Raw genomic sequence first — 27446 nt, 5'->3', positions numbered from 1 at the left:
CCACACACACAATGTCAGAAGACAAGGTAAAGAAAGCATGGGTTTATTTGATTTAGTGTTGAGGAGATTGGGAATCTGTTCAAGTCAGCGAGCACATACAACTGTTGGTGACACTGGATGCAGTGACCACAGATGCAAGCTACCTCTTTACTTGGTCAATTACTAATCCATTTGGCTGCTAAGCAAATCCGGGTTCTTATTCAGTAATCAGAGTTTTAAGTATATTAGCTGGTTTTTGATTAATCTGTATAACTTGCCCAAGTGCCACTGTATAGCCTGTCACTGGAGAAGTGTGCTACTGCCCCCAAAGTTAGGGCAGGTTCACCGGACTCTAACCTTGAAGAGATCTGGAATGTTCAAAAATGCCCACGTACAAAAGACAAAAGGGGAAATCTGTTCTAAATTAAGAGGCTGAGAACTGACGGCATTGTGACTGGTTACCTCAGACTGCGGGAAGCAGAAGAAAAGGCCTGATAGAGTGCACGCTGGAGAACGTGGCTCTGGGCAGACCCTTAGGTGACATTAGTGCACACGGTGTTGTGTTCCTGGGTCTGGCAATATCGCAATCAGACAGGAAGATGTCTTTGTCCTTAAGGAAAGTGCCTGTCCCTGTCGAAGCCATCAGAAATGAGAAGACACAAATAATTCGCAGCTTATTTTTAAATGGTTCAGCCTAAATAAGAAACTAACGTGGAGAATGTGAGATAAACATGGGTAAGCAAAGGGAAGGCCGTGGGTTTTTCATGTCTCTGGGATTTCAACCTCTCTGAAGATAGAATCCTTTTCCAAATAAAACCTTCAAAGGGGGATGTTCATTCTTGTATGGTTTCAAGCTTCCCTATATGGTAATAGAAGCTGATGAATCTGTACCCCTGAGAAGAGTGGGACCCTTACATACTGACCTGAGCCTTCCTTCACGAATGACACCGTATGCCAGCCTTGGGTGTGGATATAATACTATGAGTGCCGCTGAGACTCAGATTAAATAAACTGAGCCTCATATTTTTTATATTAAGATCAAATGATGGCTCTTAGAGTCTGATAGGGACTATCTCAGCTTTATTTTAGTAGTCTGTGAATGAAGTAATCTCTTCAAACTTTGAGAGTAAGTAAAGGCAACATTAGAAATGCTTAGAGGGCAAACATTTAAATGTCAGTTATGTATTTGCATTCTGCACATTTAAAGAATGACCCTGGAATCAGAATTTTGTGAGTTCTATAGCTCAGGATAAAGCTATAAGAGGGAGAACTATAATAATGATTCGTGGATGGGCATCAAATTAGTAACTGCAGGAATGGTGTGCAGATTCAGTAGCTACGATAAGACAGCACCCATATACCTAATGTCTAGAAGACATAGTCAAAAGCACCGTCTCAGAGCCAACCTTCAGGCTCTGGCAAATGCCCTGGTGCTTTAGATACTCAACTGAAAGAACTGTCTTCAAGAACCAAGGAGCCGCCTAGTATCAGAACCCAGAAGGTGTAAGGACTGACTGACAGAAAGAACGGGGTTTTTCCAGCTTGGGAATCCGCTGGAATGTAAGGAATAATGAGGGGATGATGGCTCAGGGAAGTTAGTGTCAGTCTGGACATGCCCACAATGCACAGAAAATTCAGACAAGGGGCATGGTCTGTGAGTCCTCTGTTTCTTCTGTTGATCAGTGAAGGTATCTGACACACATCTGTCTCTTTTTAAATTCTTTTCAGTCTGAAAATTCTATGGTATGAGAAGCGTCTGGCTGTTTCCAAAACCAGGTGTAAAGTCCCCTTTGGTTTGGCTTTTGGCAGCGTGTGGAGGCAAAACACACATTTCCCCTTCCTAATCAATCAGTCGGCGCTGGGAAGTCTGCTCTTTTGTTTAGCAGTGAAGTTTAAATGCTTAGTACTAGGATATCTACCCAGACTAGCTAGGGTCAGGAGTGCTTTAGCCTCTAATGCTCCCTCCCCACCCTAGCATGGCTTCCCCAGTCAAGAGCGGAGATTGCCCTACCTGCTTTCCATGTTGTTTGGAGGTTATTAATGACATATGAAAAGTTGATAGAAGGTTGCTTCATAGGAGCGATCTGTGAAATGAAGGTGATCCAGGTAGAAAGGGATTTGCTCTGTGCCCTCCGCTTAAAGGAGACCACGTTACTTATCTCCTTTTTTACAATAATCCGGAACTCAGCCAGGGTGTGCCAGTCTCACAAGCCCGCCCATCACCAGTTGTTATGGCCTTATCAAAGGTAAAGGAGCTGGGGTACAGGGATACTAGAGGCCATCTAGACCCCTTTCCATGCTTCCTGACTCTCACAACTGCTTCTCTGTGCCAATAGATTGCATATGACTTCCTAGCCACAAAACAATACCACATATGGTTTCATGTGACGCTTCAACTACTTCCATGTTACATTTAAAACTTTTCTTCATTTTGGCATGTGTGTGTGCACATGACTGTGTGCGTGCGCATGAGCATGGGTGTGCGCGTGGGTGGGTGTGGGTGTTGCATGTGTGCGCACACACACACGCATGCTCCTGTCTCAGTGCACATGTGGAGGTCACAGAAGACAACTTTAAGGAGTCTCAGGAATGTAACTCACAAGCTAGGCAGCACCTGCCTGTAGCTGCTGAGCCATCTCACTGGCCCCACGCTTCTGGCCTAGTCTGTTCTTCCATGCTTATCTGCAACATATTATAAATTGGACTTGGGAATTAATTTCTCTAACCAAAATGTATTAAACCCCATCTAAAAACTGACCTTGGCAAACGCTCCCAGCTTAGCAGTTCCAGCCCATGTAGTTTCCAGGAAGGACTGGAGGATTTTCCTTCACTTGTCTTCTCTCCACGTTCCTTCCGTTTCTACCTTTCCCCAAGTGGGAATGAGGACAATCTGCAGGGTCTTGGGGAGAATAGACCAACCCTTTAGGAACCCAAAGTGTGGACTGAGTGGGACCCCTCTGGGTTCTCACAGCTTGTCTTAGCTCTGTTTAGCTGCCCATGGCAATCCCTTCGCCATTAGCATGGGTGATGAAGGCAGGTAGGTTTTCTGTGCTTAGCAGTTCTCATGAGCAAAATGTCTCCAGCCTAAATATATGGCTGTACCACCTAGATGAGTTGCCGAGGATGGTATCTGCTACAGGCCTCCGGTGGAGAGGCAGTCTTGGCTTACACAGAGGTGTTAAATCTGACATCATGTATTCCTGAAAGTGAAAGACTCGTCAGGATCTGAGAGATGCAGCGTGACAAGGACATGATCTGTCACTGTGGACTGTAAAGATGCAGGAAGAGCACCCTTAGCCAAGGAGCACACTAACCTTTGCGACTGAGCAACCTCCAATTGCAGCCAGCAGGAAAGCTCAGGGTCCTATCACAGTGAGGAAGTGGATTCTACCATCAACACAGTCTCAAAGGGGACACAGCCTGCTAATATATTGATTATAGTCCGCAGACTCTCAAACTAGACTCTAACCCAAAGACCTACAGGATAAATTAGGTTGAATTGCTTAAAAGCCACTGAGTTGGCAGGAATGTTTTTATAGCATCAATGGAAAATTAATGCTAGGAATAAATGAGATAATCCGCAGAAAAGAGCGACTAGGCACGCAGGAAGCATCCTCAGCTCTGGGTTCTGAAGCTGTGTTTATGCCCCGTCTCACATCTGAGAGGCTACACGGTAGTATGGAGAGCATGTCAGCGTCCTCCCGACGCACCTGGCCCCTCGCTGCTGTTTTTAATTATTTTCTTTTAAAAAGTCAATATATTTGGTCACATTATCCTTTCGAGTTGCTGCCTAGCATGTTGGATGTATCTGGTGTGCCTCATAATGTGACTGAATCTGTTTGGTGATCCATGTTGAGGGACAGCTCTTTCTGCAGCCGCTGCTCTACGTACCCGGGCCTGGGAGTCTGCACGCATGATTCCTGTCAGATGATTGGATGAGTAGTTGATTATGAGTTAATGCTCTGAGATCTTAGGGTAGCATCCTCATTTTGGAGAGAAAGCAGTGTAGCTTAACTCACAGCTCCACGCATGTAAATCCTGAGAAGTTCTCTTGCCTGGATGCTGGTACAGATGGTCACAAACAAGACGGCTCTGAGGCAAGCGCTGGGTGTTTCTGCAGAGGGGAAATGTCTGGAAAGGTCCCATCTCTTCTGGCGCTACCACAGGACTGTTCTGCGTAGGAAATTTTCCCTTCAGCGCCATTCTGATTCTCAGTTCTGACTTTGAATCTTGAAAAAATATTGATGTGGGGCTTAAACTCAGTTGGTGAAGCATTTGCCTATCATGACTGTGGGTTTGCCCCAGCAGCCCATAAGCAAGGTATGGTAGTGTGTGCCTGTAATTCTAGCTCTCTGGAGGTGAGGTCTCGGGGACCAGACATTCCACATCAGCCTCAGCTACAAAACAGGGAGTTCAAAATCTGCCTGATCTTTGGTTTCTTACCTCTCCTTGTTCCCCGTTCCCCTTCCCTGTAGTGAGAGTGCTCGCGCGAGTGTATCTGTGTGTGTGTGTGTATCTGTGTGTGTGTGTATGTGTGAACGCATGTGAGTGTGTCAGACACAGGGGGAATGTTCGATTTGTACCCTGGAAAAGCTGTCCTGCTGTGTTTTTCCCGTTCTCTTTCAGCATTAGCAATGTAAAATGGTGGACAGCTTCGACATTCTCTTAGAATAAGACTGGCCCTGCTGAGCGGGGCTCCCATGAACAGCTGTGAGAGGAAGAGAAAGAGCCTGCTGGAGTCCACGCCGCAGAGACAGGAGGTCAGGTGGCAGGCACTGCAGCTTCTTAGCTTTGTTTCTCATCCTCAGATCACGGGAACCTTGGCTTTCACTGTCTTCACTGCTGTGCTGGGTTCCTTCCAGTTTGGATATGACATCGGCGTGATCAACGCACCTCAAGAGGCAAGTGAAACACACACAGTTCTCTGGGGGCAAGTCCTGTCATTTCGTATCATATGTTCCTCACACTCTAAGATAAACTGTCCACGTGAGAGACAAGGGGTGAGCCTGACCAGCCAAGTACAATGTGCATCGATTCACAGCTGATAATTTGGCCTTGACTCCTGGGTTAACAACCCTCTGAGTCAAAAAGAGCAGCGCATACCTTTTTTATCTCTGACACTGCTGTTCTTTGAGCTCAGAGAAAATGCTGACTCAATAGCTCCTGCTCAGGAGGCCTAGAGACAAGAATTCCTCCCAGCACTCAGTCACAGCTGTCCCTCCCCCAGGGGGGAAAACACCAGGGAACAAGGGGGCATGGCAGAAGGACGGTTCAGTGCAATCATAAACACCTATCTCTCTGTAGCAGGCTTTCCCATCCTTCCACTCATTTCTAGGGCAGACTAGAAACTTTAGGAGTCAAACACTAAAATGATAGCTGCCCCTCTCCCTGTCTCCCACAGATCTTCAGCACAAAATAAACATGAGCTCAGTAGTCAAGAAGGAGGTTCCACAAGGTTGGATTTTCCCTGTTGTGATAAAGAATGTACATGGCACTTTTTAAGGAAACGTATCAGACCATTCTCACCATTTCTGAGCGTATTCTGTGTATCTGGGCTCTGTTACGCAGCACATCCGCAGAGAGACATCTCACTCTTCCCAGCTGCCATGGCCTCTTAGGGGACCAGGACTCAGACTTGGAGAGAATATTCCTTGGGAAGGGGTACAATAAAAGTGTGGGGTGTAGGGGTGCTATAAATACATCTATCATATTCCATCATTTTGTCTGCTTTTCTTACAATTCTAAAAAAAAAATAAATAAAAAAAATAAAAAATAAAATAAGGTGCCCCAGGGTGTTAACGCTGGAATGTGTGCAGCCCACAGTCCGACAAGGACTCTTCTCCACTCTGAGGGCTGAAAGATGGCTTTTTATTAAGCGCACATCATTCACAGCATGTCAAGCCTCTCATTCTGGCTTCCAGGAAACAATGCTGGGATGGGGGACAGGAGACCAGAGTCAGATGTTTTTCTATGAACCATGACAAAGTGCTGATTTGTTAAGCCTCCTAAGACCCAGGCCAATCTAGAAATCCTTTCTTTCGGGAATTCCTCTTCACAACCCCACTCAGTTCATCCTCTAGTGTTATCAGAGAGATTAGACTGAGATGGCCCCTCCTTCAAGCTAAGCCCAAGTCAGAACTGAAAGCACAGACCCTGGAAGGTAAAAAATGCTGGTAGGTATTTTCTACTGATTGAAGAACATTTGAAGCTATTTTTAAACCATAACTTTTCATGAGTAAAAAAATTACACTTGCCCACTTCAGAAAAGAGAAGATAAAATCACCTGCAATTAATTTTTTATTCCATACATTAAACTGCTAAGAACATTTTGCGTAATTCTTTTCCGCCTTTCTCCATGCATACCATCTCTGTAGATGAGACCAGACCTTGTATAGAGGATGCCAAATCTCCCCGTGGCTCCACTTGTTTTATGAATAGGGCTGTATTCATAACCAGGAAGAGGGAGCAGCTCTGGTCCAGGAACTCCCCAACTTCTGTGGACTGAATAGTGACCAGTTGATGCTGAGAAGCACGGTGTGACGGAGGAAGGGCTGCAGGATGTGCTAGCTTCATGGTACAGAAGCATCGTATAAAATGTGCCTAGAAAGCTAGCATTGAGGACTCTTCCTTCTGGATACACTGACCTCTCTGAGGACCCACAGGAGAAGTCTTTATACTTTCCCCGTTCTATCTAAGCTGTTTTTATCTTGAAAACTCATCAACTCTAGACTTGACCACTTGGATCTGTTTGCATTAACTGGGAGCCTGTGGCTAAATTTATAGTTCACTTGTATCAACGATGTAACACCAGATGCTAAAATTGTATATAGTTCTAATTTAGGTTTTACTCTGAGCTTTGCCAATAGAATTCTCCTTTTATGTTACTGTTAAATCCTTTGTGCTAGACAAACACTCATATAAAAAAATCTACCTTCTCTATCTGAAGAATATCTTCAGCGTAAGTAGTTGTCAACATTTAAAACCTGGAAAGCTTCTCCTAAAAGCCAGGCTCTCTGGCAGGTATTTCGAAAGCAAAGACTACCCAACAATGAGCCTTTCCTTCACAGCCTACTCGCTCAGCTGGAGCAGACACTGCCATGCCGCAAAGCCAAGCATCTGCCGTCATCGACCTACTGGCAGAAAGTGCACTTCAGGGTGCTGATCCAGGCTCTTCACACTTCCTTCAGGCGTCTCTTCCCGCCTTGCTCCCACTGCCTGTGGCCAACTGTAAATCAGTCTAGCCACATCTGTCCTGCACAGCACACACAATTACGCTGCCCTGTTCAAACACCTAACAAACATCTACAGGGAAATGAAAAGCTGTATGTGCAATTTTGAAGTCATGGATGTCTTCCTCTGTTCCCTCAGGTAATAATATCCCATTATCAACTGGTTTTGGGTGTTGCGGTGGATGATCGAAGAGCTGCCGGTATCCATGACATCAACAGCACAGATACCCCATTCACAGTCACGCCGGAATACACCACACCAGCCCCCTGGGCAGAAGACAAGGCTGCAGGCTCCGCTCAAGTCATCACAATACTCTGGTCTCTGTCTGTGTCCAGCTTCGCAGTGGGTGGAATGATCGCCTCGTTCTTTGGTGGGTGGCTAGGGGACAAGCTTGGAAGGTGAGTTTTACGAATAAATATAAACACAGCTGTAACATTTCGTTACTGCTTTGATAGAAAGATACCATCTTCCCATTTGTGGGATAGTGTTAGAGCGGCTTTTCAGCTTGGAATCTGTGAGCGAGGTCACCGTTAGGCCAAATCAATAGAAAATGTTGTCGCAATCACTGGGTAAATCTTGGCCGCTGTGGAAGTGTTTGCAGAAAAAGTGAATTCCGTGTGTACTTTTAGAGACTTTGAGCCTCTGGCTTTGTAAGTTTTAAAATCTGGGAGGGAAGTGTCGCCGAATTATACCAGCTATCAAACATTCTTTTCATTTTTAAATTAAAATTTGACACTTGTATTAGTCAAGTCCTATGGTCACCGTCACACCCTGATAAGTCACCATAGCCTGGGCACAGGGTGTCCACTTTCTGCTGCCACTGCGGCTATGATCTCAGAGCCCCAACCAGAAATGACTCCAATCAAGGCTTCCCAACTCCAGTTCTCGTTCCCTGGTCAGGACTAAAAACATCAGTGTCATGAGGAGGGGAATGGCTCAGCGGCTAAGAGGCAATACTGTATTTGCCGTGGACCTGGATTTGGTTCCCAGCGCCCTCCACCCGTAGCTCTCACTACAGGTGACCCAGTTCACACTCAGGACCTCCGAGAGCACCTACACTCACACTTGCACACACTCACACGCAAGACAAATATACACATACTCAAAACCTAAAACAAATCAAAAAATACATCAATGGAGTCAGCCCCTTCATACACTAGATAATGGGTGTCCCAAAGTTAGGGCTTCCGATGAGTTAGAACTGCAAGTTACTTTTACAAGGATTTCCTGTTAATTGAATCCACTTATTGTGTGTTAGTTACCTTTTATTTTCACAATAGAATTAGCACATGCCAAACGTGGAAAACTTAGGGGAAAATGGAAGGGAAAGAGGCAAGTTGGTAAGGAGCTTAATAATGCTGGACTTGATCCGCTTCATCTTTCCATTTCCTAATATATATTGTAGCTTTGGGTGCATTAATTACTAAAATTCTGATACTTCCTTCTGCTAAAATTGTATAAAACACAAGAAACAGTAAAAATGTAGAAGCTGACTATTCATGAAGGAAACTTCTTTTCAAGAATACAATAAAGCCCAGGTTACTGTAATATCCTTAGTTAAGAAACCTCCTAGTTTTGTGTGTGATCTCACGAGGTCTGCCTGCCTTCCACTTCCTACTCAGGAATTACTGGAATTGAAGAAATGTGCTACTAAATAATTTTAAATTATTTAAGTTTTAAAGCATATATTAATTATACATATTAGTGGGTTCCATTATAGGATTTTCATGCATGTGTATTATGTATTTTATCGTATTTATACCCCAATACCCTTGCTCCCATTCCTTTACGCCCTCAAATCCCCTCCCTCTTACCAACCAGTGCCCCTTATGTTTTCATCTCTTTTCCTTTCCTTTTTTCTTTGTTTCTTTCTTTTTCCTTTCTTTGTGAACCAATGAGTTTAATCGATAAGTCATACCAGCATGGAAGAGGGTTGTTTTCAGGAACATGAGCAACTGAACAGCTGCCATACCACCGGGAAAAAGTGGTCTCCTCCTTCCAGCGAGTGTTTGTTGTCTATAGGTCCTTAGGGAGGGGTGAGGCTTTGTGAAGGGAAGGATGGACACTTGCTCCACCAAGACGTACTGCTGACTACCCGATCTTCTATTTTCCTCTTCTCCTTGCCTGTTAGAATAGATTCAGCTCGTAACAACCGCTTAGGGTAGACTGTTAGCTTTGTTCATCCTCCTTCCTCACCAATAGAAAAAGCATTCCCTCACAGTCTGAGCAGAGGCGCCCTTTAAAGGGGTCTCTGCACACAGCTCCAGGCTAGCCAGTGCTACAACACTGCCTACTCTAAGGTAGTCAGTCCATGACTTCCTTATACCCTCGACCCTACTGTGATGAACTATCCCCAGCCTAGTGACCCAGACAACACAAATTCATTTCCTTTTAGTTTTGGAGGTCAGAACTCCAGCATTCATTATACCTGACTAATGCCAAGGAATTAGCAGGACTGCTTCCTTCTGGAAGCTCTGAGGAGCGAACCCCTGCCTTGTCCTCTCCAGTTATTACTGGTGCCCTATTGCTCACGGCCCCTTCCCAACTCTAAAAGTCCCGTAGCCTTTACAAATTCAAACACATTAAAAATTCACACTCAACATGTCAGTCTCTTTAAAAATCCAAAATCTTTTATAAAAGTTTGAAATCAGTTTCTGTAAAAATAAAATTTGAAATTAAGATAAATACTTCCTTACTTCAAGGGGGAAGAACCAGGGCAGAGTCACAGTTTGAACATAGCAAAGGTAAACTCCAGCTACATACATAACTCCATGTCCAATATCTGGGACTCACTCACCATCTCCTGGGCTCCATCTTCTCTATCTCCACCCTCTGCAGTACACACAGTACCTTCTAAGCTCAGACAGGCTCAGCTCCACGGCTGCTACTGTTCTTGGGAGTCATCCCTTAGTACTGAGATCTACAAAGTACTAGGGATTTCTGCTGAAACTGGACTACACTCTCGCCAATAGCCTTTCATAGGTTCTCTTTGTAGTGCCAAGCCTCCACTTCTCTGCCTGGGTGGCTCTTACATTACCAAGTTCAGCTGTCAGCATGAGTTACAACATTGGCCACTGCCTTAGTTAGAATTTCTTTTGCTGTGAAGAGACACCATGAACACGGCAACTCTTATAAAGGAAAACATTTCATTGTGGTGGCTCTTACAGTCCCGCGGTTCAGTCCATTATCATCTTTGTGGGACATGACAGCATGCAGGCAGACATGGCACTGGAGAAGTAGCTGAGTGCCCTATATCTTGGCTTGTAGGCAACAGGAAGTGGTCTATCTCAGCTTGCAGGCAACAGGAAGTGATCTGTCTCACTGGGCATGGCTTTAACATTATGTGAGACCCCAAAACCTGCCTCCACAATGACACACTTCCTCCAACAAGATCACACCTATTCCAACAAGGCCACACCTAATAATGCCACTTCCTTGGGGGCCCATTTTCTTTCAAACCACCACAGTTGCTTCTGTGTGCTCTCAGGAAACACTTCCCAGAAGACTTCACTTCAACAATGCTGGTCTCTTGATCACCACCAATTTCTCAGCTTCACCTGGCCAGCATCGAGTTAATTGAGGTCCCACCTCTCAGATGACTTTAGCTTGTATCAAGTTGACAAAAAACTACCCAGCACACTGAAAAGGGTCTCACTCCATTGCCCACTTCTGGTAACTTCTTCTCTTCTGTCCTGCTCTTATAAGACACCTGTGATTTCACTGAGTTTATCTGAATATTCCATGACACTCCTCCTGCTCAGGACTGCTATTGTCATCACATCCATAAAACACCTTTTGCTGAATAAGGTGATGGCTACAGAGCTTGAGATTAGGACTTGGGCTCTTGGAGAATAACATTCAGCCTACACATGGCTGTCAGGCAATCACTGCAGTGTAGACACTTAGTTTTATTCTCTAAGGGAAAAGTGTGTTTCATCTTGAAGATATTTGCTTAGAAAAAGCCCTATTGTCACCAGAGTCCAAAACACGGATAGGCAAGACAACAACACGGACACAGCAAGGGGTGTACCCGTCACTGCGGCACAAACACTGCTAAACCTGTCTGCTCAGATTCTTGTATTCGCTTTATTATTTTTGACTTAACTTTCAAGAAAGTTGTGATTTCCACATGGTCACTTTTATTAGTTATGTTTTTATCGCTATTGTCAGTTTTTAAAAATATGCTTTATAGTAAGTGGATATGGTGGGTCAGGAGGCTGAGACACAGGAATTGCCAGCTTAAGGCCAGGCTAGGCTGCAGAGTAAATTCTGCACCAGCCAAACTCTGGAATGAGATCCTGCCTCAAAAATAATGTAATTCTTTAAATTTGGTTAATATTAATTCATCGATTTTACTTTGTGTGAAAATAAGGATAATTATAATTATGACAAGCTTTAGAAAAATGTTTTAATCTACTTCCCAAAAATACCCACAAAAGGAAAGTTGACTTCAAAGCAGCAACTAAAAACAAACAATAAAGAGACATGATGGATGGTAACTACAAAATCAGTGTCCTGTCACCAAAATACTGCCTTTCAAAGCAAGCGAGCTGCCGGAAACTCAATTTTTAACTATCGGAAGTGTCGCCTTAAATCAAACTACTTAGCCGGGCATGGTGGCTCATGCCTGTAATGTCAGCCCTCTGTAACCCAGGCAAGGGTAGCCTGGGCTACAGAGTGAGGTCCAGCTATCCAGCGTTAGAGAGTGATAGCCACATCTTCAAAACACAAAACCAAAGCAAAACAAGGGAATAGTCTCCATGAAAGTTAAGAGACAGGTAGATTAAAGTTCATCATGAACAAATAGTACCCAGTGCTCATAGTTCAGTTCGTAGATGGGGAAGCAGCAGGCATGCTTCAAGAACCTTGAACTAGCTTTCCAGTAAAACTAAGAATAATTACACAAGTCTCCCTGCGGTCTGAAAGCGAGTCCCTTCCTCACATTTGGGTGCTGAACTGGAAACTTTTTACATTTTCAGGATCAAAGCCATGCTGGCCGCCAACAGTCTGTCACTGACTGGAGCTCTCTTGATGGGGTGCTCCAGACTCGGACCGTCACATATTCTCATCATTGCCGGAAGAAGTATATCAGGACTCTACTGTGGTGAGTGAGACACACTCTAAGGAAGGCGATGGGGGAAGGAAGAGTGAGCTGTGCTGCTGTGTGCATCCCTGGCCACCCCAGCGACGTCACCTCTACTCATTCGAGCCCAGAAATATTTTATAACTGACTCTCTCTTTCCTAATCTATGAAATGATGGTGACAGTCACAGCTGCCTCTAAGGCAGCCACTCTCAACCTGTGGGTCGTGACCTCTCTGGGGTCACCGAAGACCATCGGAAAACACAGCTATTTACATTATGATTTTAACAGTAGGAAAATTACAGCTATGAAGTAGCAATGAGAATAGTTTTATGGTTTGGGGGTCACCACAACATGAGGAACTGCATTAAAAGGTCACAGCACTGGAAAGGTCGGAACTGGCGAATATATGTGAAGTTTCCAGCACTGCACCAGGTAGATAGTGAGTGAAATAATCACCAGCTGTTGTTACTCCTGTGCTGCTCCAACAGCCGGAGATGCTCTCAGACTCTAACCCTGCATTCCTGCCTGGGCTATGGTGTCTTTCATGGGAAGGCCCCACCCCCTAGACTGATCTCTTAGACCGTATTACCTAACCCTCTTGATTCCAGACACAGCTGCTTGGAGCAGTGTGACTGTGGTGTCCACAGGGAGAGGTTATTGAACAAAACATCTCGTGGACGCCTTCCTCCCCTCAACTTCATGTCTGAGCAGCAGCACTAGGTTTTGGAGACAGGGTTTCAAACGCTGCCTCAGAGGCAGGGGCCTAAAAAGTGATAGGAAAATTCAATTGCAAACAAATGGATAGATACCGTACTTCTCAGTACAATTAACCCTTCATTCTGAGGGCTCTGAGCTGGCATTTTAACCAGTTTTTGTAAATTGGAATTGACCTCAAAGGCACAGACATCTATGAGGGGTAGGAAAAATTGGTGAGGGTACAAAATTTCTCTATGATTATTTCTCATGTGTCTTCAATGATCAGTTGAAGCAAAAGTATAACTTAAATATTTCTTCTCGTTATTTTTCTTTTTTTTCGAGTCAGGGTTTCTCTGTAGCTTTGGAGCCTGTCCTGAAACTAGCTCTTGCAGACCAGGTTGGCCTCGAACTCACAGAGATCTTACCTGCCTCTGCCTCCCAAGTGCTGGGATTAAAGGCGTGCGCCACCACAGCCTGGCTTGTTCTCATTATTTTCACTGTTAATACAAACAACTAAAAATGAGAGTCAGGTAAATATGGAACCCACCATGGAGTCAGAGGGAATCAATTGTGGCACCATCTCTACTTCATACAGATTAGTTAAGGCTCAACCTCAGTTTCTTCTATAAAAGATGAATAATAACACTATGAAATAAGTCCAAATAATCTCCTTTGTCCTCTCTCTCTCTCTCTCTCTCTCTCTCTCTCTCTCTCTCTCTCACACACACACACACACACACACACACACACACTTTTTAACACAGGGTGGAAAACATTACTCTTTTTTCAAAACTGAAAATAAATGCAATAAACATGTCATGCTATAGCATAGAGCTGGCCCTCCTGAGTGACTTGTACTGTCCACGGTCATTAAAGTCATGTATCATTGCATTCTGAGTATTAAAGTTTGCCAGAAATATAATTTAAATTTAAGTTCCTGTGACCTCAGACCTGGGAGCTTATTTCTGTCATTCTTTCCTGAAATATAGAGAAAGGGACAACTAGGTGACTTTCTCTTAGTCCAGTTCCACAGGCTACAGGTAAAAGTCCCATGTGAGTTCTACAGAGGTGCAAATGCCACACCACCCATGTAATATGTGTTTACAACATCTATATAATGTAGAGTGTTAAATTATATATTAAAAACACTTGACAAAAGTATCTTTTGTCAAAAGACCATCTATTTTCATTTAGAAGATGAGCACTCTCAAATAGGAAACCCATAGTAAATCTTACTTTTAAATTTTTAAGAAAACACTAAACTCTGCAATTAGTGAATGTCTGGATATGCCACTGTTTACACCATACCTGATCCCTGCGTGTTTAAGAAAGCTACGGGAGGTCTAGAGTGACTGATTCTCAGTGGTTAAGAGCACTGACTGCTCTTTCAGAGGACCTGAATTCAACTCCTAGCACCCACGGAGCAGCTCACAACCTTCTGCAAACTCCAGCTCCAGGGGATCTGATGTTGTCCGATGACCTCCACGGGCAATAGGCACACATGACATAAATGCAGGTAAAATAATCATATACATAAAATGAAATTAAATATAGCTTTAAAAAATAAAACTATAGAAAAAAGCCAGAGAGATGACACAGCAAGTAAAAGCACCTGCCATGGAGTTTAACAACCTGAGTTCAATTGAGGGGTACCATATGGAAAGGGAGAACAGACTCCCACAGGTTCCTCTCTGGCTTTTACAGGAACAGATGGACACACCAAATGACTAAATAAATAAATGTAATAAAAAAGAAAGCTATAGAAAACATAATGGCTCAGTACTTTTCAAAATATTTGTGTTTAAGTATTTTTTTCAAATGAAATTTGTAGTCTGCTTTTTGGTAAGGTGATCATTTTCAATTTCTCAGAAAATTGAAGAAAAAAAAACTTCCTCAAGACCCAGCAATATCACTTTTGGGTATATACCCAAAGGATGCTCAATTGTACCACAAGAATATGTGCTCAACTGTAGTAGGAGGCTCCTTGTTTGTTCCCAGGTCCCTAGAACTGAAATAATCACACAGAAACTATATTGTTTAAAATACTGCTTGGCCAATGACTCCAACATATTCCTAGCAAGCTCTTACATCTTAAATTAAGGCATTTCTATAATTTTATATTTTACCACAAGGCTTGTGGCCTACGGGCAAGGTTCCAGCTGCTAGCTTGTGTTTTTCTCCTGTGGTGGCTTCATGGTGTCTCCCTCTGGCAGGGCTACATGGCTTCTCCTGACTTCGCCTTCTTTCTCCCAGCACTCAGTTTAGTTTTCTTTGTCAACCTATATTCTGCACTGTACAGCCTAAGATAGTTTCTTTATTAACCAATGGTATTCACGGCATACAGAGGGGAATGACACATGACTCAACAATGTTCATAGCAGCATTGTTTGCCATAATCAGAATCTGGAAACAACCTAAATGTCCCTCGACTGGAGAATGGATAAGGAAAATGTGGTACATTTACACAATGGAGTACTACACAGCAGAAAAAAATAATGACATCTTGAAATTTGCAGGCAAATGGATGACTCTAGAAACATCATATTGAGTGAGGTAACCAAAACACAGAAAGACAATTATCACATGTTCTCATTCATAAGTGGTTTTTAGACATAAAGCAAAGAAAACCAGCCTACAATTCACAGTTCCAGAGAACCTAGACAACAATGAGGACCCTAAGAGAGACATACATGGATATAATCTCCATGGGAAGTAGAAAAAGATAGGATCTCATGAGTAAATTGGGGGCATAGGGACCATGAGAGAGAGTAGAAGGGGAGCAGAGAAATATGTAGAGTTTAATAAAAATCAATAAAAAGAAAAAATAAATCTTACAGTTTCAAATACTTGTAAACTGAATCTAAGAACTTGTCAAAAAGATCATCCATCATGATCAAGATAACTTCTTCCCAGAGATACAGGGATGGTTCAACATTGAAAAATGTCAATGTAATCCACCATATAAACAAAATGAAAGAAAAAAACCCACATGATCATTTCATTAGATTCTGGAAAACCCTTTGACAAAATCTAACAACCCTTCATCATAAAAGTCTTGGAGATATCAGTGATACAAGGGACATACCTAACCATAAAAAAGACAATATACAGCAAACCGATAGCCAACATCAAATTAAATGGAGAAAAACCCAAAGCAGTTCCATTAAAATCAGGAACAAGACAAGGCTGTCCACTCCCTCCTTATCTATTCAATATAGTACTTGAAGCTCTAACTAGAACAGTAAGACAACCGAAGGAAATCAGGGGGATACAATCTGAAAAGGAAGAAGTCAAAGTATTGTTATATTTGCAGATAATATGATAGTTACACAAATGGTCCTCAAAATTCTAGCAGGGAATTTCTACAGTTGATAATCACCTTTAGTAATGTGACTGGATACAAAAAAAATCACTAGCCATCCTAATGTACAAATGACAGACATACTAAGGAAAAAAACAAGGGAACAACACCCTTCATAGTAGCCACAAATGATATAAAATATTTGGAGGTAACTTTAACCAAGCAAGTGAAATATTTGTGTAACAAAAGCTTCAAGTCTCTGAAGAAAGAAATTGGAGAAGATATCAGAAGATGGAAAGATCTCCTGTGCTCATGGATGGGTAGAATTAACAGTAAAAATGGCCATCTTTTTTTTCTTTTTTCTTTTTTAATTGATTTTTTGGGGCTATACATTTTTCTCTGCTCCCCTCTCTGCCTCTCCCCTCCCCTTCAACAATCTCCATGCTCCCAATTTACTCAGGAGATCTTGTCTTTTTCTACTTCCCATGTAGATTGGATCTATGTATGTCTCTCTTAGGGTCCTCATTGTTGTCTAGCTTCTCTGGGATTGTGATTTGTGGGTTGGTTTTCTTTGCTTTATGTTTAAAAGCCACTTATGAGTGAGTACATATGATAATTGTCTTTCTGGGTCTGGGTTACCTCACTCAAAATGATGTTTTCTAGCTCCATCCATTTGCCTGCAAAATTCAAGATGTCATTATTTTTTTCTGCTGTGTAGTACTCCATTCTGTAAATGTACCACATTTTCCTTATCCATGCAAGCTGGTACATCCCCTTTGGATGTCAGTGTGGTGATTTCTCAGAAAATTAAGAAACAACCTTCCTCAAACCCAGTAATACCACTTTTGGGTAATATAGCCAAAAGATGCTCAATGGTGCCACAAGGACATGTGTTCAACTATGAACCTAAGATTTTTGATGCAATAATGAAGCTAGGTTATCCTCATTGGGACAGCTGAATTGCATATCCGCTTCCCTCTTCTATACCTCACTACCACCCAATGCAGACAGTGAGGTACCCCCATGTGGTGTGGACTCAGCTAGGCATGGAACCTACACATGGCACTCTACTCCCCTGATTCTGGGCAAGTCACTTCTCACCTCTGTCAGAAGGTTGGCTTTTCTTTGACATTCTGACTTCCTCTTTTTAAAGATTTATTTATTTTATGTGCATTGGTGTTTTACATGCATGTATGTCTGTGTGAGGCTTCAGATCCTCTGGAACTGGAGTTACAGACAATTGTGAGCTGCCATGTGGTGTTGGAAATCTAATCCAGGTCCTCTGGAAGAGCAACCACTGCTCTTAACCACTGAGCCATCTTTCCGGCCCTGACTTTCTTTAATCCTTTAAGTCTGGATGAATACTAAAACATCTCTAAGCTCTTTTCTCAAGACAACCTTAACCACTATAAAATGAACTGGACACTAAGACCATAGAAACTGACAAATATATAATTAAGAATTTTTTCCATTAATATTTCCAACTACACTAAATTTCCATTTAGTATAAATGTCAACCAAGGATTTCTGCATAAATTAATACCACCAAAAGTTTTTTTTTAGCTGGGCAGTGGTGGCATATGCCTTTAGTCCCAAAACTTGGTAGGCAGAGGCAGGTGGTTCTCTGTGAGTTCGAGGCCAGCCTGATCTATAAAGTGAGTTCCAGGACAGTCAGAGCTGTCACACAGATAAACCCTGTGTTGAGAAAACAAAACAAACAAATAAACAAAAGAAGGAGGAGGAGGAGAAAGAAAAGTTGTCTGCATTACCTGGACCCATAGTTGGGGACAATGGCTCCTCCAAATTACCCGGAGAGTGACTTCCAGTAAGGGTACTAACTGTAACTGAGCTGCACACTTCTTACTGAAGTGTTCCGGGTCCCACTGTAACATGTCCACGCTTGTGTCTCACACAGGGCTAATTTCAGGGCTGGTCCCTATGTACATTGGTGAAATCGCTCCAACCACGCTCCGAGGTGCCCTGGGCACTCTGCACCAACTGGCCATTGTCACAGGCATTCTTATTAGTCAGGTAAGATCTCCTGGCCCTTACTGTAGCCACCTTCCGCCCCACCTCCCTCTCCCTGCTGTGGCTTCTCATTGCACCCCCCAGGGAAGGGGAGGTGCAAGGGAGGTAAAGGAGGCGGTGTAAAAAGCAGGCTTTTCAGCGCCAAGGTGACTATTACCATTCCTTACATCTTACTTGGAGCCGTTGGTGGGATTGCAATACAAGTGAAAGTCCCAATGCTATCCGAGAATTAACATTTGAATTTCAAGAAACAGCTAACTCCAGATTTTTGACTGAGTTTCTTGGTTTTGAGTGAGTGATCTGGAAATTTAAATTCAATTATTACAAAGGCTCTTCTTCGGTTGGCTCTCTCTTTCCCTTCTACCCTCTGGCCTCAGAAGGATCTTTGGAATCCCAAAGTTAAGATATGGAAAAGGAAGTCTGTAAACCATGGCAACAGGAATCATAAACTTGATTGTCACATGTAATTGTTGTCATAAAGTGGTTGTTATTATGTAATTGTTCTATCTATGAAATGTTTAAGTTCTGCATAACCTAAGAAGGGATTTTGAAGCAAAGCTGCAAGTCATGCATCTCTCTCTCTGTCTCTCTGCCTCTTTCTGTGTGTGCATGTGCGCATGTGTGTGTGAGAGACATTCATGCCCACGTGCATTTACAATATGAGTGTGTGCAGAGGTCAGAGGTTGATGTCAGGTACCCTCCTCTGTCATTCTCCACCTTGGTTCTGAGTCTCTGATAGGGAGCTCACTGTTTGGGTAGACTGGCTGGCTGGTGAGCTCCAGGGATTTGCTTGTTTTGTGTCTGTATTCTTCCAGGGCCTGGGTTGCAGACACACATCACCACACCTAGCAGCAATTCTGACAACATAATCCCATCCGATTGCTTCCAAGCACACTATGTGTTTTGCTTTTGTTATCAAGTGTGTCTTTAAGAGTCGAGTTGCTCTCCAGCATGAACATTATGTTGGGGAGGATGAAGGCAAGCTCAGCTGAGTCCCTTCCTAGCAAATTGTTCCTGATTGGGTTAAGATGGGACTCAGGAATTACAGCCTCCCATCTGTGCCAACATAAACCAACAGTTGAGGATCACTGTTAAAGAGTCAATGCATTTTCTCATGAGTTGCCGTAGAAGCCAGGCCCAAAGTACTGTTCGTCTGACATGCTCCTTCCTTGTCCTTTCAGATAGCTGGTCTCAGCTTTATTCTGGGCAATCAGGATCGTTGGCACATCCTGCTTGGCCTGTCTGCTGTGCCAGCTCTCCTACAATGTCTCCTGCTCTTCTTCTGTCCAGAAAGCCCCCGATACCTTTATATAAAGCTGGAAGAGGAAGTCAAAGCAAAGCAAAGTAAGTGTGTAGGGGGCTGCCTGCTTCTCATTGAGGAACTGTCAGCTAACACAAGGTAGTATGTGTGAATGGTTGCTCATCAAATCAACATGAGGACCTGCTAGATGAAGCTGATGACTGTGCAGAAGAACACACTGAAGTTAGATACGGCTGCTGTGTTGTGATTTACTTACATGCCAGCATGTTGTGCGTTCACTCACACCAGGAGCTCACATGTAGCCCACTGGGCTTACCAGAGGCTCCCAATCCACCCTTCTCAGAACTGTGCTTTAGTGATGAGGCACATAGTGTTCTCTCCCTACTCTCTCTTTCTCTCCCCCCTCTGTCCCCCCTCTCTCTCCTCTCTCCTCTCTCTCTTCTCTCCCTTCCCCTTCTCTCTCTCCTCTCTCTTCTCTCTTCTTTCTTTCTCTCTTCTCTCTTTCCTCTCTTTTCTCTCTCTCCCCTCTCTCTTTTCTCTCTCTCTCTTCTTTCTCTCTCCCTTTATCTTTCTCTCCCCTCCAGATGAAGTTAGATGTTCTGCTTTTCTTTCTTTAATCAAAAAACAGCATTAAATCTAAGCAAAAAATAGTAAGAAGAATTGCCAGTACCTATGCTGCTAGGTCAAAGAAAGGGGGCATGCAGATCTGCAGCGCCTTTGTTTCAACCTGTTTTGGGTGATCAGGCTTGAAGAGACTAAGAGGAACTGAGGATGTCACCAAAGATATTAATGAGATGAGAAAAGAAAAGGAAGAGGCAGCTACTGAGCAGAAAGTCTCCGTGATCCAGCTCTTCACGGACTCCAGCTACCGACAGCCCATCATTGTGTCTCTAATGCTGCACATGGCCCAGCAGTTTTCTGGAATCAATGGGGTACGTTGAAGACCTCCTAACATTAAGAGAGCAAAGGGAGATGAGGTAGAAAGAAGCTTAGGCTTAAGTCACCGGAAGACATTTGTAAAAACTGACATCAAATATTCAAATATATGCTCGGTAGTAATTTATTTCCCTTGATTTGCTTCAATGGTTCTCAGAAATTAGCATAATATTTTAAAATGCCAGCATTCAATAGAACTTTGAGTCTATTAAGAAGAAGGCAATAGGACTGGCAGATCACTGAGTTCAGAGCCCCAGCATGCATATACAAAGTATAGAGATAGATGTATAGATAGATAGATAGATAGATAGATAGATAGATAGATAGATAGATAGATACATACATACATACATACATACATACATACATTCAAGATATATATTGATAGATAGATGATAGATAGATAGATAGATAGATAGATAGATAGATAGATAGATGATAGATAGATAGACAGACAGACAGACAGACAGACAGATAGATGATAGGATAGATAGATTCAAGATATATATATCAATAGATACATAAATAAATGATGGATACATAGATGATAGATAGATTCAAGATATATATCAATAGATAGATAGATAGATAGATAGATAGATAGATAGATAGATAGATAGATAGATGATAGATAGTTTAGTTGCAATGGCAACTAGAACTGTTCTACACACTGGTGAAAATATGAAATTTTTATTACTTTTTGGTAACTATTAGGCAGAATCTATGCCAAAGCTGAATTTATAACAGACACTTAATCCAGTGATTCGAATTCTGGGCATAAATACTTACATACTCCACCAAAATAACCACTAGAGAGTATGCCTGCCAGGAGTGGTAGAACACACCTTTATCCCAGCACTTGGATGGCAGAGGCAGGTGGATCTTTATAAGTTTGAGACTAGCCTCATTTATAGTGAGTTCTAGGTCAGCCAGGGCTACATAGAGAGATGCTGTCTCAAAAAAACAAAACCAAAAAGTATATACCCAGCAAAACTATTCATAAATACCCTAAAAAATCAGTAGAAGAAGTAATGCAGATACATCAGAATGCCACATAGTAGTGACAATGAAGTGTCCAAATGCACAGGGCAACAGGATTCTCGTGGAGACAATGTTTAGGAAAAGAAGCCGGAACAAGAGAGTATGCATGATACAGTAACATCCAGTACAGGGCGTAGCAAATTCATCTCTCATGTCAGATGTTAGGTGAGCAGCTCTGGGAGGACAATGGATAAAGGGACAGAGGGGTTCTGCAGAGCCAGAAATGAGTTAGTCCTTAACCCAAGCTCTCTTTACACGGTTGTAATCAGTTTTTAACATACAGGAGCTGTTCACTTGGTGTACCTGTTATAAGGTTATACATTACCAAAAAGTTTAGAAATTAAACAGATAAAGGGAATGAAGCAATGGAGTTCTCAGCGGAAGCCAAGAACTCTTGAGCAACCGGGAGCTTTAAATCCTGGAGGAAGACTTGTCTGAGGAGAGGGCGAGGCAAACCTTACGGGATTCTAGGAACCATGGGTCCACAAAAACTAAAAATAAGCAGCTATATATCTTGGTTTTGGGGCCTCATGGGGAGCCTCCCCTTAAGGCTGGCCTGTTCTGATTTTGCAGATATTTTACTACTCAACCAGCATTTTCCAGACAGCTGGGGTCAGCCAGCCTGTGTACGCCACCATTGGCGTTGGTGCCATCAACATGATCTTCACTGCTGTCTCTGTAAGTCACTACCCAGAGGAGCACTGTGCCCGCTCCTTGGCCCAGGAGTGCAGGTGGGATGGTGGCCTATGATTAAAAGTATCCGCAGCTTCGTCCACGTGCCCTGTGTGTGCACAGATAAGTGAGTGGCGGGGAAAGTCCTGTGCACACACCGGCTACTACTCTGGCTGAGCTGGTGAGTCACTGGCCCTTCCACTGTGGACGGTGCCAATAATCCTTTCATTTCGTGAATTAATAACTCACTGGCAAGACTTTCTTTTTCTATGAGACTACATTCTGGTTCTTCTCTATTTAAACACCTCAGGGTCGGCTGATAGCTTGCCATCATAGCAACACTGGGCATGTTCCCGAGCTTCTCCTTGCCTGGTGGAGGGATTTCTTCCTGGTATCTTGGGGAAAACACGGAAAAAGCTAATAGATAACTAAGCTTGTCAACAGAATTAAACAAACTTGGCAGATTCCTATGATGTCAGCTCACTGGGCAGAACACAAGGAAATGGCTCCTGGTGATACATTCCGAAATGTGTAATGGGACTCTGGGTAGAAATGAGATATAAAATATGAAATTTCATTGTATTATCAACTCCAAAAGAGAAGTTATTTACTTTCTTAAAGCCAAGAACTAGTTTAATATTTTGACCTAATCAGAAGTAGTACAAAGGCTTCTCAACTAATGAAATCTGCTCAAAACGAGACAAACTCAACTGATTCTTACCTTTGAATACAACATGTTCAAAATGCTTTTGAGTTTTAATGTTCATCATAACACTATACTCAGCTTATTTTGTTCACTTGTTTTTTTCTCTGTACATGGACTTTAACTATTATCTTGGGGTGGTCAACAAATTACATTCTGAATCCCCAGACCACATTACCCAGTGCTAGATAGTGGAGAGCCAGAAGAGTGTGAACTAAACAGAATGCCCTGTCTACAGGCTCCACTTCAGAGACAGCCCTGTACAAGCCAAAGGCTGCTTCAGTCCCTGAAGGCCATTCCTGGGCCTCCATCCAAGGCACTCTTAGTCCGTTTGTCTCCTACAAATGGTACTTCTTACAAAATGGACATATCATTAAAATACATTGCTTAAAAGAGCATTTGCTATATTAAGCATCAAGTTGTTTAACCCAAGGAAAAAAAATAACAAAAAAATGTGCAGAATTTTATTTATTCCCTCATACCCACACTCATTTGAATGGAGGAGCAGTTTAATTGATAATTATTGTAAATTATAAATATAACATGCACCTTAATTGTTTTGAATATGGAGCATTTTGAGTTTGTTCCTTTTTTTTCTTTTACAAAAGTCTTAAATGACTGACACACAAAGGAAATCAGTTCTAATCATTTCATCAGATTGCCACAACTAAAGAAAGCATTGAAGTTTTTATGTAGGTTTCCCAAATACTAGTGGTGGTAGACACCTGTGATCCTAGCATTCAGGAAGAAAAGGGAGGTGGATCTCAAGTCCAAGTACAGCAAGGCTCCACAGTGAGACACTGCAGCAAATCAATCCATATGACAACACAACAAAGGACACTGGTTTTGTGTCCCTGAACTTGAAAACGATGTCCATACTGATGTGTGCAGAAAAAATCAGCACTCGCGGCTTTGTTTCCCAGGAGCAACATAAATCATCTAGCCCATTTTTCCTGCATACTTGAGAAATAGAGATGCTTCCAATTACACTCTGAATGAAGTCCAGGCTCTATGGCTATGGCTTTCATCCATAGTGATGAGCTGATGGAGGGGTGCTTATGATCTTGAGAAAAGAACAAAACGGGAAGAAAGATGGGGAGATTGAGGCAGGATGGCTCTTGGAGCAAAGCAGGGGCTGCCTGGCTCCAGCAAGGCACCGGACCTGAGGGATGTACAGCCTGGGGCAGAGATGAGGACTGTGATCCAGCAGATGTCCCAGTGGTTGGTCATGATTCTCCTCTGGTCATGTGCTTTGGAATGTCACCTAGCTTCCAGGAGAGAATGCAACTCAATTTCCAACACACATATTTTCAGTTTTTATTATCCAGTTAATATTTTTCACTGACAGAAGATGCAGATAATCCTGTGGAAATATTCCTGTTTTCTCATACCCTGATAATACTATGTCAACATCATATATCATCCCTCCTGCTTTGAAAGAATCAAAATGTATAAGAGAAGAGATGGTTCAGTGGTTAAAAGCACAGACTGCTTTTCTGGAGGGCCTGAATTCAATTTCCAGCACCCACATGGCAGCTGACAATCATCTCAAACTCCAGTTCCCAGGGACATGATGCCCCCACACACACCTGCACTCACTGTAGGGATGTGGTACACAGACATAAAGGCACACAGAAAGAACTACACACGTAAAGAAACACATAGGGACGTTTTTCTTGCTTCCTTCTTAGTAATTAAATGTAGGCTCTTGGCTTGTCACCATTTCTAGAGTGATCTGAAACACCGATCTGAGTGCCTTCTGAGATAAAAAGGCTTTCACTGCAGACAGAGACAAGTATTCCACAGATATCTGCAGGCCCAAAGCTCTGCATGCTACTGGTGTTGGATTGCTGTTGGCTTACTTAGTCTGATGAGCACAGCCAGTTTACTCACCAAGTTGGGAAACTATGGTGTGTGTGTGTGTGTGTACAGTGTTGACAAGATCCCATGGGTCAGACTCATGTGTGTGTGTGTGTGTGTGTATGTGTGTGTATGCAGTGTCGACAAGATCCCATGGGTCAGACTAGTCAGAAAATGATGATCCTGATTAAAAGTCAATCTTACCAATTGATGGCAGGTCTCCTCGGTCACAATGAAGAAGCACTCTAACATCTTGCTGTGATGTCATCTCTTTCCAAATACACAGTTCACCTCCACAAAAGTACATATAACCACACCCTGGATATACAGAGCTCACTGATTTGGTACACTGATCAAATTCTCTGTACAGTGATCAAATGCACTTAGCAGCAGGTGAGAAATTGGGGTCACCTTTTTCTCTGTAGCACAGCAGGTTCTTCTTCTTTCTTTTGTGATGTTTGGGTTGAATCCAGGGCCTGTGCATATGAGGAAAGTAATCTACTAGTGAGCTACCACCCCAGCCCTGGTAAATGGAGATCTTTCACAGCTTCATGGCAGAGGTATTCTCTTAGGAGGCAGGATGTATTCAGAGGGATGGCCCTAGAGTGTTAGGAACACTCTGGTCTATACCAAGACTGAAATTCTCAAATCCATACGGCCGAATGAAGCCAATGTTTAATTACCACTGTCAACCGAGACTAGCATTGCCATCGCACACAAGTGACATTTGTTGCATGTCTGTAACAGGGGGCCACAGTACTGCCTTCATCCCACTACATACATTAAAACAAACTCCTTAGCGGGCAAGTGTGCAAGCATGAAGACAACAGAATACTGAGCTGAGGTGTGAACTTCCACAGGTGCTGCTTGTGGAGAAAGCCGGGCGGCGGTCCCTGTTTCTAGCTGGAATGATTGGGATGTTTTTCTGTGCCATCTTCATGTCTGTGGGACTTGTGCTGCTGGTAAGTTTGGTACCTGGGCTGGTAGTTCCCCCCCCCCCACAGGAAAACATCTCTGGCTCCCAAGTTAAAGAGCTCTGTACATAGCAAGTGCATAAGACTGACTTACTAACTAAGGGAAAGGGGAAATGTCAAGCGGAGAGAACTATGTTCTTGGAGTGAGGGATGTAAGTACCAGGATGCCACCTGCGATTCAGGGCAGCTGCATGGGTGGTTGGCTGCTTGTGTAACCATGGGCCATACCTGACCCCTCATCCTACCTACGTGCTCATCTTGCACATGGGGAGTCAAACCTTGTCTGGCCATCTTGGTAGGAAGACATTCTGGGTCTTCTTGCTTGTCACAGGGAAAGATTAACTATAAAACAAAACCCCAAAAGCCCTAATGCAAGGGACTGGCTGGGTAGGGACTCCAAATACAGAAGCAAAATTTGGGGGTTGGAGAGATGGCTCAGTGCTCTTCTGAAGGTCCTGAGTTCAGTTCCCAGCAACCACATGGCGGCTCACAACCATCTGTAATGAGATCTGGTGCCCTCTTCTGGCCTGCAGGGATACATGCAGGCAGAATACCAAGAATACTGTATACATAATAAGTAAATAGATTTAAAAAAAAAAAAAGAACAGAAAAATTAAATGAAAATAAACTCTGAAAATAAGATTTGGTTGGGTTGGAATAACTTGTTTCAAACAAGAGTAACTTGAATTTGATGAAAAACAAACACACAAGGAAGAGAGTCATGTGATGTGGAACTGCCCTTCCATATATGTGTTGCTCTTATTGGTTAATGAATAAAGCTGTTTCAGGCCAATGGCTTAGCAGAGTAAAGCCAGGCGGGAAATCCAAACAGAGAGAGAGAGAGAGAGAGTAGGCAGAGTCAAGGATACGCCATGTAGCTGCCTAAGGAGTCAGATGCCAGAACCTTACCAGTAAGCCACAGCATCGTGGCAATACACAGATTAATAAAAATGGATTAATTTAAGATGTAAAAGCTAGCTAGAAATATGCATGAACCATTGGCCAGTGTTGAAATTAATATAGTTTCTGTATGATTTTTCGGGTTTGGGCAACCAAAAACGGAACGAGCGGTCTCGGTTCACAGCTGTGCCCACCTCTGATCTCAGCCTGAGAGAACTCAGAAGCTGCTAAACTCAAGGAGGCTACAGCCAGCAGTCACCAGCCCCACTTACGACTTTCTCTTTGTTTTCAGGATAAGTTCGCCTGGATGAGTTATGTGAGCATGACAGCCATTTTCCTCTTCGTCAGTTTCTTTGAGATTGGCCCAGGTCCAATCCCTTGGTTCATGGTTGCTGAATTTTTCAGCCAAGGACCCCGCCCCACTGCTCTGGCCCTGGCTGCCTTCAGCAACTGGGTCTGCAATTTCCTTATTGCTCTCTGCTTCCAGTACATCGCGGTAAGTGCCCACACGGTGCAAGCCCCCTCGAGGACCAGGCAGGCTGTCCAGCTGCTAACCACCGCTGTTTGCTCTCCTTGCAGGACTTCTGCGGGCCTTACGTGTTCTTCCTCTTCGCTGGGATCGTTCTGGCCTTCACCCTGTTTACATTTTTTAAAGTTCCTGAAACCAAAGGAAAGTCTTTTGAGGAAATCTCGGCAGAATTCCGGAAGAAGAGCGGTTCGGCCCCACCCGCCAAAGCAGCTGTACAAATGGAATTCCTGGGGGCTTCAGAGACTGCATGA

General features: G+C 43.2%; 1 protein-coding gene across 1 annotated transcript; it reads left to right on the top strand.

The window, feature by feature from the left end:
* Positions 1 to 11: 11 nt before the first annotated feature.
* Slc2a2 (solute carrier family 2 member 2) lies at positions 12 to 27446 on the top strand. The gene is made up of 11 exons (XM_057756894.1): positions 12 to 26; positions 4788 to 4880; positions 7348 to 7607; positions 12189 to 12313; positions 18207 to 18322; positions 19501 to 19663; positions 20325 to 20512; positions 22131 to 22235; positions 25653 to 25754; positions 26959 to 27162; positions 27246 to 27446. Exons 1-11 carry the CDS (start codon positions 12 to 14, stop codon positions 27444 to 27446), a joined length of 1572 nt encoding a protein of 523 aa, XP_057612877.1.

The sequence above is a fragment of the Chionomys nivalis genome, chromosome 24, assembly GCF_950005125.1.
Source record: "Chionomys nivalis chromosome 24, mChiNiv1.1, whole genome shotgun sequence".
NCBI classification, from domain to species: Eukaryota; Metazoa; Chordata; class Mammalia; order Rodentia; family Cricetidae; genus Chionomys; species Chionomys nivalis.
The sequence above is the reverse complement of the archived record's forward strand: the minus strand, read 5'-3'. Positions and strand labels throughout refer to the sequence as shown.

Bases quoted from the DNA above. Each gene is read 5' to 3' on its own strand.
- Slc2a2 (XM_057756894.1), top strand. The intron at 19,664-20,324 runs GTAAGTGTGTAG...TTGGGTGATCAG, and splicing joins GGAAGTCAAAGCAAAGCAAA to GCTTGAAGAGACTAAGAGGA. The intron at 25,755-26,958 runs GTAAGTTTGGTA...CTTTGTTTTCAG, and splicing joins CTGTGGGACTTGTGCTGCTG to GATAAGTTCGCCTGGATGAG.